The sequence below is a fragment of the Pituophis catenifer genome, unplaced genomic scaffold (assembly GCF_029215685.1).
Source record: "Pituophis catenifer annectens isolate HBS135680 unplaced genomic scaffold, rPitCat1.0.hap2 SCAF_1, whole genome shotgun sequence".
Classification (NCBI taxonomy): Eukaryota; Metazoa; Chordata; class Lepidosauria; order Squamata; family Colubridae; genus Pituophis; species Pituophis catenifer.
Genome location: NW_027256881.1, coordinates 332,823,554 through 332,835,483, shown reverse-complemented (window position 1 = coordinate 332,835,483; position 11,930 = coordinate 332,823,554). Strand labels below are relative to the sequence as shown.

The window sequence follows — 11,930 nt, the reverse complement described above, 5'->3', positions numbered from 1 at the left end:
TACAAACGGGCTTTGAACCTATTGCGCAATACACTGTCTCTGACTAACCTACAAAAGTTGTGTTGGTCTAATTATTCCACAACAATACAAGCATGGGCAGTAAGGAAGCAGACCTTGATAGAAAAATATTTATCTATCAATATCTATCAATATTTATCTATTACCTAGGCCAGGGATCTCCAAACATGGCAACTTTAAGATTTGTGGACTTCAACTCCCAGAATTCCCCAGCCAGCATGAGTTGAAGTCCACAAGTCTTAAAGTTTCCAAGTTTGGAGACCCCCCCCCCCGGCCTAGGTGAAAAGGGTTGAACAAGATCCCATTTTGAAGTGGCTCAGGCAAATACTTCCCTAATTCACAGAACTATAAGGACGAGGAGGAAGTACAGCAGAATCCAATTTGCAGAATTGCAGATTTGCAGAATCCGATTCTGTTATCCTAATTGATCTTAATAAAAGTAGTTTAAGCCTTCTGTGCAGCTGATTTCTTGGCTTGGGCTGCCCTGTTAGGCTTACAATTTTGATGCAAGAGAGCTTGCATTGTGAGTCATATGGTTCAGGACCAGTGGGGGGTTGCCCCCAGTTCGCACTGGTTCTATAGAGACCCACTATTCCCCACTCAAGGTGGAGAATATTCCTAATTCAGGTAGTCCTCGGCTTACAACAATTCACTTAGTGACCGTTCGAAATTACAATGGCACTGAAAAAAGTGACTTGGGATCATTGTTCACACTTACGACCGTTGCAGCATCCCCATGGTCACGTGATTTACATTCGGATGCTTGACAACTGATTCACGTTTACGACGGTTGCAGTGTCCCCAGGGTCATGTGATCCCCTTTCGTGACCTTCTGGCAAGCAAAGTCAATGGGGAAACCACATTCCCTTAACAACCATGTGTTACTCATTTAAAAACAGCAGTGATTCACTTAACAAATGTGGCAAGAAAAGTCATAAAATGGGAGAAACTCACTTAACAAACATTTCACTTCGCCACCTAAATTTTGGACTCAATTCTGGTCATAACTTGAGGACTAGCTGTACTCCTTTCTCCTTTTATTTTCCCCACAACAACAACTCTGTGAGATGGGTTGGACTGAGAGAGAGTGACTGGCCCAAAGTCACCCAGCTGGCTTTCAGGCCTAAGGCGGGACTAGAACTCACACTTTCCTGGTTCCTACCTAGTAGAATCAGAGGTGGGATTCAGCCAGCTCTGTCCGGTTCGGGCGAACTGGTAATGGTGACTGCGGGAGGCTCCACCCACCTGCCCGGACGTAATGCACAAGCAAAGAGCACGTGCACGCTCTCACATTTGCGAAGCCGAAGGGAAGGGAAGTAAATCCCACCTCTGCCTAGAACCTTAACCACTTGTCCAAACTGACATAAACAAACAAGTAAATAAATAAATAAAGGCACGAGCTTCTCCATGTCTGCTGTCAATCCTCTCCTGCCTCTCTCTCTTCCTCCTCTTCCCAATCGCTACAGTCCCTGAATTTGTCCCCCACCCGACCCTGTAATAAAGCACCACAGATCTTGCCCACTGGATGATGACTTTTTTTGTTTGTTTGTTTAAATTTGATTTATATGCCGCCCTTCTCCGGAGACTCAGGGCGGCTTACAATGCGTTAAGCAATAGCCTTCATAATTTTGTATATTTATACAAAGTCAGCTTATTGCCCCCACAAACTGGGTCCTCATTTCACCTACCTTAGAAAGGATGGAAGGCTGAGTCAACCTTGAGCCTTGGAGAGATTCAAACCAGCAGTAATTGCAGGCAGCTGTGTTAATAACAGGGTGCTTAGACCACTGTGCTATCAAGGCTCCTTTGGATGGCACCAGTAGTGAAATCCAAATTTTTATACTATCGGTTCTGTGGGCGTGGCTTGGTGGGCATGGTGTAGCTTGGTGGGCGTGGCTTGGTGGGCATGGCAGGGGAAGGATACTGCAAAATCTCCATTCCCATCTCATTCCAGGGGAAGGATATTGCAAAATCTCCATTCCCACCCCACTCCATTCCCACCCTACAGCCAGAGGTGGTATTTGCTGGTTCTCCGAACTACTCAAAATTTCTGCTACCGGTTCTCCAGAACCTGTCAGAACCTGCTGGATTTCACCCCTGGATGGCACCAGGGAGAACATTTCTTGGAACACTGCAGCAGCTAAAGATGGTTTGGGCTTGTCCCTCTCCTGCAATGAAGACAGGGCCAGACTGTGGTGGGGGGGGGGGGTGGAAGGCTCATTAAATGCAAATGGGGACCCAGCAAAAGTCTGAGCAGGGAGGTTTCAATATAAAATACCGGCTGCTCTGTGCTTATCTGACCTTTCTGCCAAATCTTGAAACTCTTGGAAAGGAAGCCCCGATGAGGTAAGCACTTGAGAGGGGCAGGTCCTTCCGAAGCACACAATTGCAACAAACCTCCAGGGCCGTGGAGTGGCAAGGGCAGAGTGGCTTTGCTGGCTTCCAAGAACCTTCGGTTGCCATGGGTGGAAGAGATATCCCGCTCCTATCTTCAAAAGGAAAGACTGGGAAGGCGTGCGCCCTTTGCTTGGGAATCGCCACGGTCCTTTTCCTGTTTTGCTTTGTCATCTTCCTGATTTTGTACACGCAGGAGCGCCACGAAAAGATAATGGTCCACGAGGCTCTGGAAAGGAAAGCCCAGGAAAGGGATGCCATGTGGATACAACTGCTGTCTAGCAATCAGACCCTGATTGAAACAGAACGTCTTCTGGAGATGAAGAAAAAGGAAAACCAAAACCTCAAGTCTACCTTGGCCACCACTAACCAGACTTTAAGAGAGAAGATGCGGCTTTTGGAGAAGACAGAACAGGAAAGGTCCCGGTTACAGGAGCAACTGGGAATGGTGAAGCACAACCTCACAACGATGGAAGGGCACTGGAACTCCTGCCAGGCTGAGCTGGTAAAATGTTTTAATAATATTTAAAGGCAAAGTACGTACCTTAACTGATTTCCTCAAAGAATTCTAATCCGTCAGCTGGGATGCCATCCAGATTGATGGGAATGGCAACTTCCACAATTAACCTGCAGGATAGTCTGGCTGGGAATTCTGGAAACTGTAATCACAGTGTATCGGGAAAGCATGGCATTGGGGATGGTGGTTCTCCTTGTGTGTTTTAGGGTCTTCGCCCACTCTACCCGTCCTTGAATCAGAAAAAAAAAAAAATCCTACCAGCGTGAAATTGTGGTTGATTGTTCTGTTCCCAGCCTTTGTAATCTTCTGATTTTCCTTCAGGATAATAGTAGACAAAATGTAATCATTCTTACACACACCTCATGGCTGTCCTTGGGGTGGGGTAGGGTGTTAGAGTAAGAGAGAAAACATTGCTTTGCAATTCTGCGTTGCAAAACACTGCAACCAGTATTGCTAAGGATAACTTAAGCCTGTTTCACTCATCAGCCAAAGCAAGATAAAGGCAATAATAAGGGAAAACAGCAGAAAAAGAAGTTTCTGGCCTGTATTACTTTTGTGGTTAGGTGTAAATAAGAAAAGGCCTTCAGAATAGTAGTTCATCTCTCAGAAAAGCAGATGAATGCAAATCTACAGAGAAGCCTTAATTTACCTCCACTGACACATTTTATCACAACTTGGGGCCCAAGGATGAAATCCAGCAGGTTCTAATAGGTTCTGAAGAACCGGTAGCGGAAATTTTGAGTAGTTCAGAGAACTGGCAAATACCATCTCTGGCTGGCCCCAGAGTGGGGTGGGAATGGAGATTTTGCAATATCCTTCCCCTGGAGTGGGGTGGGAATGGAAATTTTGCAATAGCCTTCCCGTGCCATGCCCACCAAGCCACGGCCACAGAACCAATAGGGAAAAAATTTGGATTTCACCCCTGCTGGGGCCTTTCTGAAGTTTTTGATCCTAATTCATTTATCCTTTGCCATTTGGCTGGGGATGATGGAAGTGGTTGTTCAAAACATCTGAACAGGGCCACCTTCCTTCCTTCCTTCCTTCCTTCCTTCCTTCCTTCCTTCCCTTATTTACTTACTTGCTTACTTACTTACTTACTTATTTACTTACTTACTTATCTGAAACTTCTGGAACTTACACACAGAAATACATCAGGAGACAATAGCTGTAAAGCAAATGTAACAATCTTGACAAGGTCACAACGAGGCAACACAGAATTGCCTTTAATGCTAGATTCCAAGCATAGTTTTCCTCCAACTCCTTGTCTGCAGCCCATTGCTCATTGTTAGGTTCGGCAGCCAATTTTGGGCAGTGCAAGGAATGGTCTCTTGGATTCCCAAACTACAAAATGGTTTGCACTTTAAACCCCCACTCCAGGAATTTCAAGAAATGGGCCAAAAATATTGATTTATGCCTGGTGATGCCACTGCATTATTGATTAGACCCCCAAGCAATCATCGAAGGCTGGTGGGGGAAAATTGGTGGAAATGTTTTGTGCTCTGGTAATCTAATTGACAGCTGAAAAAAAAACATTTATTGTCCTGATAGATAAAGACCTTAAGATCCTACCCCAAATTGTTTAGTCTACTTAGTTTAAATTTTAAGATGAATGGTTTAAGTGCTGTGCTGTGGATTTCTAAACATATTGTGCTTGCTGACACGTAACCTCACAGGACAAGGCAAACGCAGACATAAAAATGGAACTTAGATACAGGAAAGAGGAAAATGGTGGCTTGATTTCTGTTTTTAACAATGAATGCATATGTGGCAAATGTCAAAGTTGCCGATTCATAACAAGAATTGGTAAAAGCAGCATAAATCACCCTTAAAACATATTGGCACATGAGTGTGACTCAACCCCCTTGTTTCTATAAAGTAGGGACCAGGGAAGTGAGGGACACACAAGCTTGTGTCACTTCTTCTGTGCAGACTAAAAGTTGTCCTATCACTCTCCAACCTGTTGTGTGGGTCATTGTACTTCTACAAACTGGGCACAAACCCAGCTTTTCTGGGACATCAGTCCATTACCTGAAAATCATAATCATAATCGTAAGTTTATTTTGTCAAGCATATATAAGATAACAGGTAAAAGTATAAACATAATTTGAATACATGAAAAGAGTAAGTAAAAAATAAGTAAAAAGGAATATTAGGACAGGGACGGTAGGCACGCTGGTGCACTTATGCACGCCCCTTACAGACCTCTTAGGAAAGGGGTGAGGTCAACAGTAGACAATCTAAGGTTAAAGTTTTGGGGGTTTGGGGAAGAAACTACAGAGTCAGGTAGTGCACTCTGTTGCTGAAGTCCTATTTTCTGCAATTGAGTTTGGAGCAATTTACCTTGAGTTTGTATCTATTATTTGCTTGTATATTATTGTGGTTGAAGCGGAAGTAGTCATTGACAGGAAGGACATTGTGGCAGATAATTTTATGTATTATGCTTAGGTCAGACTGAAGTCGGCGTAGTTCTAAGTTGTCTAAGCCCAAAATTTGGAGTCTGCTGAGGTTCAAACATGGAACAAATCTGCAAAGTGGATTTTCCCGAGGAGTGTGGGGAAGGCACTACTATTTTCCTGCAATCTCAGTGAATGCAGGCTTTCTGTTGTGAGTTGCGTAGTGGGAGATTTAAGGGCACAGTCCTTTCCATAAAAAAGCGGAAGGGTGTGCCTCAAAGAGGAAAACTGGATTCAATTAATGACCCCATGATTCACTAAGGTCTCAGTTGTGGTCATAAATCAAGATAACCTGTCATTCGGGATTCAGGACTCTCTTAAAAAGAAGCAATAAAGTCAGGAAGGTAGCCCCGATTGTGTAGTCAGGGCCTTATTGTTTTTAGGAGCACCAGAGTCTACAACACATGAAAAACAATTTCAGTTGCACAATTGTGACTGCTGTTTTGACTCCCTGGCTGCCTTGCAGAGCACCAGTTATCCTCAGTTATTGTATTCTCTTAGAAGACTTGCAATATGGATTCCAGAATAAATTGTAACTTATTACTCTTCATTACATAAGACTTGGATACCTAGCACTCCTCCAGTTCTCTTCCTGTCTGTTGCAAAGCCTCATGGGACTTGTAGTCCAATCCTCTCAAAAGTCAATTTTTGCCCAACTATGAAATGAGCATTTGTTCGTTTGTTAATCAAATTTATATCGCTCAGAGCCACCCAGAGTTGTTTTTGAATGACATGGGCATCACATAAATCTAATAAATAGATAAATAACCATAGCCCTGCTCAAACCCCTGTCTTCCCAATTTCCAGCATTGTAAGTTGGTTAATTTTTATTTTCATTTCTAGTACAATATTCAAGAAAATATTACGACTTTCATGGCAACAATCACCCAACAAGCTGCAGAAGGACAGAAACTCAAAGGTGAGGCAAGAAAAGGAATATGTAAGAGGTTCCTTCCAGAACTAGACGAACGGAGTGTGAAAACAATCCCGCAAACATGAACAAACCTTCATCCATCAAAATGAAGAATTTGGCTCTAGGTTTGCTGGCTCTCATTTCTCAAGTCCTCCAACACATGAGAAAGTTCATTTCTGGTTCTATCTTCCTGGGCTGGAAATGAAAGTCTCGTGTTCTGACTTCACATCTTTTGTCAGTCATATTTGCATGAGTTTTCATGAAGGTGATCATTAGACATAATTGAACAAAAATTGTACATGTTCACTTTCTGTTTAAACATGGGTGCACTGGAATTTAGTCAAGCTCTGAATATACTTATTTATTTGAGTTTTGTTTTCCAGGATTTATTACTTTCTAAGTAACTCAAGGCAGCAAACATATCTCATACTCCTCCCCTCCTATTTCCCCCACAACAACCACCTTGTAGGTGAGTTGGCCTAAGAGAGAATGCCTAGCTCAAAGTCACCCAGCTGGCTTTCATGCCTAAGGCAGAACTAGAACTCACAATCTCCAGGTTTCCAAACCAGTATCATACATTAAAGTTTTGTCTTTTCAACAGTCTATGTACCATCCCAATTAACCCCTAAACACAACTGCTAGAACTCAGCAACAATGTTTTCCATTTTCAGTTGAGAGAAACAAATATATTCTAATTTTGGTTTTCTATAGTTTAAGAAAAATCAGAAGAACATGAGGTCCCATTCCCAAAACATAGGAATCCTACCCAGGTGCTGCGAGGATCCTCCCATTCACCTCCTCTCCCATTCTGTAGTGATTCTCACATCTCCAATATGTTAACCAGGGATGGGCTGCTGGGGCGTTTGCAGGGGTTCGGGAGAAACTCTAGCTAAGATTCTGTGCAGTTCGGAGAACCCCCAAATCCCACTCCTGGCTGGGATTTGGGGGCAAGTCATTCTACTGATTAATGGTTCTCACTATCAGGAAATCCCTCCTTAGTTCTAGATTGGATTTCTCCTTGATTAGTTTCCAATCTTTCTTGCCTTTCCTTCAGGTGCTTTGGAGAATAGATTGACACTGTCATCTTTGTGGCAGCCTCTTAGATATTGGAGCACTGCTGTCATGTCACCCCTAGTCCTTGTTTTCATTACATTAGCCACACCTAACAATGTAGTTTACATTGTTGTTGGTTCCCTCTCCAAAGAAGTAACTCCTCAGTCTTTTGGAATAGGTGAGGTTAGCTAAACACTTACGGTACAAGGTTGTCTGCAAGATGTAATCAAAAAGTAAAGATGGCAGCCACAACAGTGTGGTCAAAGTTTCATTTTTTTAAAGTACTATAGTAAAACAGTACTACAGGAGCCTGAGTGGCGTAGAAGGCTAATGCCTCCTACTGAGGCAGCATTTAACATTCAGCTGCCTGCAATTACTGCGAGTTCAATTCTCACCAGGCTCAAGGTCGACTCAGCCTTCCATCCTTTCTAAGGTAGGTAAATTGAGGACCCAGTTTGTGGGGGCAATAAGCTGACTTTGTAAAAATATACAAAAGTATGAAGGCTATTGCTTAACGCACTGTAAGCCGCCCTGAATCTCTGGAGAAGGGCAGCATATAAATCAAAATTTAAAAAAAAACTAAAAAAAAAACCAACTAGCTATTGAATGCACTGATTTGGAAACTTAAATTTCAGGGAAGGGGAGGAGATAAGGAGGGGATACAAAGCAATTATCCATATTGAAATCTGATGGGCACTTTCTTGCCTGCTTTAGATCTAATTGCACATCTTCTGGAGCAAGTCAGCAGCAAAATAACACAGTTGGCAGATGCAAAGCGTGAATTCCAGGAGGAACGGTAAGATCAGCCAGATAAAACAGGGTGTGTCTACCTTCGTCTCCATAAAAATACAAAGATTTGCTTGCTGGATTGGATCAAAAATCCATCCACCTTATGATCAGATTTCCAGCAATGGTCATCCAGGCGTTTCTACAAAGTCTACAAGTGGATGACAGAACCACAGTCGTCTTCTTCTGCTGGTCCCCACAATTGTTGGAAGGTAGATTGCTTCTGTTTAACGGAGCTCTACTTTTCTAAAACAAAAATTCTCATGTCTGCAGGTTTCTCTTAAACCTGTAACAAGCCCTATAGCTGTTGTTAGGTTAGTTACCATCATTTTGACCTTAGACCACAGGGGTCAAACTTGATTGCATCATGGTGGGTGTGGCCTGTGCGTGAGTCATCTGGCCCATGGGCCGCCAGTTTGACAATCCCGCCTTAGACCATAGGAATATTGTGAAAAAAATTGACCACATGAAGGCAAGAACTCTTTGCCATTTGTATTCCCAGTGGTTATTTTGAGTTTCACTGTCTTGAACGTGGCAATTATATATATATATATATATAATTGCCCAGTCCATCAGAAAAAGTCAATTGAGTCTATTCTGTCTGTAGTATTAAGGGAGGGAGGGAGGGAGGGAGGGAGGGAGGAAGTTACTGCTTCATCCTAATGCTATACAGTTTTCCTTAGGGCCTAACTGGTGTGTTGGACTACAACTCTCATAATTCCCAGCCAGTATGGCCAAAGTAAGACATTAGAAGGAGCCTTCAGAATGCCTTCTTCTGATGTTTCATATTGGAGTAAGAAATTCAACTCTCTACTGTATTTATAAAATTTACCAATATGTATTAATTTTAAAGAAATGGAAAGTACAGGATGTCATTTTTCAAGAGCTAGGATATTCAGAGAGATATTGCCCTACCAGCCTTTCTGGCTGGACATTATGAAAGCTGTTGACTTTTCCTTCAAGTCTCCATTTCACAAAAGTTTTTCCACTCCCTGTAGCTTTGTGTTTCATTTTCCACTGACTTCATTGTTTCTTCTTTCAGCCATCCTCCTATTGTGTGAATACGCAAATCAGCTCTAACAGGAAGGAGGTTGGCAGTTCTTAGAAATTTATTTTGGCATCTACCAGAACTTCTCAAATTCACATCTGAGAAAATCGTCCAACACACTGGACATTTTTAAATATAGACACTAAATGGTGGATAGTTTAGTGTAGTGTTTCTCCACCTTAGCAACTTTAAGAAGGGTGGACTTCAACTCCCAGAATTCCCAAGTTAGGAAAGCTGGCTGGGGAATTCTGGGAGTTGAAGTCCACCCATCTTAAAATTGCCAAGATTAAGAAACACTGGTTTAGTGGATTTTGGAACTGACCCTGAGGCTGGATTATATTATCTCTAAGCTCCCTTCCAGCTCATGCATCGGTTGACTCCACTTCTAGGCTCCTCTTCAATTCCTGAAGTGATAAGAACTTCCTTCATTTCTCTTCTTTGGTAGCTATTGCAAAAATAAATGCAGAATCTTGCTGGCAGTCACTTGAAATCTGTGCCTTTACAGTGTTCACTTTCACAACTAATTTGACCAATTACTTATTTCCCCAGAAACAATTTTGACAGATATCGGCAAGAGGTTGCAAAGCAGGCACAAAAAAATGATATTCCATGCAACAAAGGCATCCTTAGTGATTTCAACCTGGTTTTTCTGCCCTTCATCCTTGTTGAGCTTCTCCTCTTCCTATAGCCTGGTGGACAAGAAATGGACATTTCAGCCTCTTTTATCTGCGCTTCTGTGATGGACAATTGGTTTGGGGGATACTCCTCTGCTCTTCAAAGCTTCTCCAACTGTTGGAGGTGTGACTGTGAGTTCAAACGGCTCATCATCATTTTAACACTAAAACACTTTGTAGTCACTTAAGGGCCAGCATTTACCTGTCTCTCTCGCACTCCTGGAAAATAAAAACTTTTCATGGTATCTCATTTCTCCTGGTGGGTTTCCTATGTTTTGGTCTTGATATATACTGGAGTCTCTTATTGGGTACAAAAAGTTGGGAAAGTTGTCCATGAAGTACAAAAATGCAGAAAATTATTAAGCATCAGGGAAATCAGGAGTTTCAGGCAGTTCAAATGAGTATAGCAATAGCACTTAGATTTACTGTATATTCCGCTTTACAGTGCTTTGCAGCCCTTTCTAAGTGATTTACAGAGTTGGCATATTGCCCCCAATAATCTGGGTCCTCATTTTACTGACCTCGGAAGGATGGAAGGCTGAGTCAACCTTGAACCTGGTCAGATTCGAACTGCAGGCAGCCAGCAATCAGCAGAAGTAGCCTGCAGTACTGCACTCTAACCACTGTGTGACTGTAGCTCATAAAGATTTATTGCAAACTTAAGCTCTCTACAAGAATCTGACTAACTAACAGTCAAAGGAAATGAGCGGGAGATAAGAGAGGCATTCAAGGTGGGCAAGACTTAGATCTCTTGCAGGTGCACAAGGACTTGTGACTTATGATGCATTTGACCCCTCCTTCAGGCTATCTTGGTCATCTCCTACAAAAACATTGTTCATGGGCCATTGGCAAACTGTGGCTGAATTTGTGTCTACTATGTGATGCCAAAGGAGAGAGAGAGAGAATATGTGCTTTGGAACTTGGGACATTTGCATATTGACTTCTAAGCAGGCAACAGGAGCATGGGGGCACTGTTCCATCTCCAAATGTCTTGTATCTCATGCACTTTAGCACTGATGATGTAACCTAGTTTGGAAATGAAATGTCTGCAAGAAAACCACCAAGCTCAGAGAGCACCAAGGACCTCTAAGTTCAACTCTAAGCCGGCCATTTGTAAGGCTTGGAAGCTGCATTTTGCCACTTGGAAATCCAGCTGCACAGCAGAATTTGCTCAATGGCCACTTTAAATATGGCTGAATATTCTGTATTTTTGGTTGCTGATTACATTATATGGTTTTAATATGATATTTAATATGGCGTTTATGTTTTATATGCTCTTTCAATATATTTTGTTGTTTTAGCAGTTGTGAGCTGTCCAAAGTCATATAGTTGAGATAGGCAGCTATTCAAATTGATATAATATGTAAATAATCCAGGACTACTTGGAATAGCTATACAATACCAATACTTCAGGAGCTATGCTATTGACGGTTTGTTTCCTGATACTGGTTTGTTGTGACTGACTGTTGTTCTTATTTGCCTTTTCCAATCTGTAGGATGAAAGGAAAAAAATAGTCAGCAAGAAATAATTACAAAACAATCCAATCAAGGGAACTCAGAATCTAGTAAACAAGTATTAACCCTAAAACAACTAGCAATATTTAAAATAGTATACTTTTTAAGCAGGAAAGATTATCATTGGTATAGCCTCCCTGCCTTGTGGATCCTGGCTATTGGTCAGTTCTGCTTCAGCTCCAAGTAGATCTATATCAGTGATGTCAAACTCAAGGCCGGGGGGGGGGCAGATCTGGCCCACGGGGTGCTTAGATCTGGCTCTCAGAGTTGCCCTGAAAGCAGCGAAGGATCGGCCCACGGTGCCTCTGCCAGCGAAAACAGGCTCCGGAACTCCGTTTTTGGATGCAACAGCCTCCTGCAACCCTCTACCAGCAGATCTCGGGAGGGTCGCGTGCGTTTTCGCTGGCAGAGCACTTGTGCCATCACAGGCGCCCCCGACATGAGTGACATCGAGCTGGCCACACCCACCCCAGCCATGCCCACCCGCCTCCGAGGTCAAACGCAACCCTGATGCGGGCCCTCAATGAAATAGAATTTGACACCCCTGATCTATAGGGTT

The 11,930-nt window shown here is 42.8% G+C and overlaps 1 protein-coding gene across 1 annotated transcript; it reads left to right on the top strand.

The window, feature by feature from the left end:
* The first annotated feature begins 2,404 nt into the window (after nucleotides 1–2,404).
* LOC139308269 (intraflagellar transport protein 74 homolog) lies at nucleotides 2,405–11,103 on the top strand. The gene is made up of 4 exons (XM_070931766.1): nucleotides 2,405–2,917; nucleotides 6,226–6,301; nucleotides 8,063–8,144; nucleotides 9,732–11,103. The coding sequence occupies exons 1-4, from the start codon at nucleotides 2,480–2,482 to the stop codon at nucleotides 9,868–9,870; spliced, it is 735 nt and encodes a 244-aa protein (XP_070787867.1). The 5' UTR covers nucleotides 2,405–2,479; the 3' UTR covers nucleotides 9,871–11,103.
* Nucleotides 11,104–11,930: the final 827 nt, after the last annotated feature.

Coding starts and splice junctions, on each gene's coding strand:
- LOC139308269 (XM_070931766.1), top strand. CDS start 2,480: ATGGGTGGAAGAGATATCCCGCTCCTATCTTCAAAAGGAAAGACTGGG. Junction 6,302..8,062: donor AGAAGGACAGAAACTCAAAG/GTGAGGCAAGAA, acceptor TGCCTGCTTTAG/ATCTAATTGCACATCTTCTG. Junction 8,145..9,731: donor CGTGAATTCCAGGAGGAACG/GTAAGATCAGCC, acceptor TTATTTCCCCAG/AAACAATTTTGACAGATATC.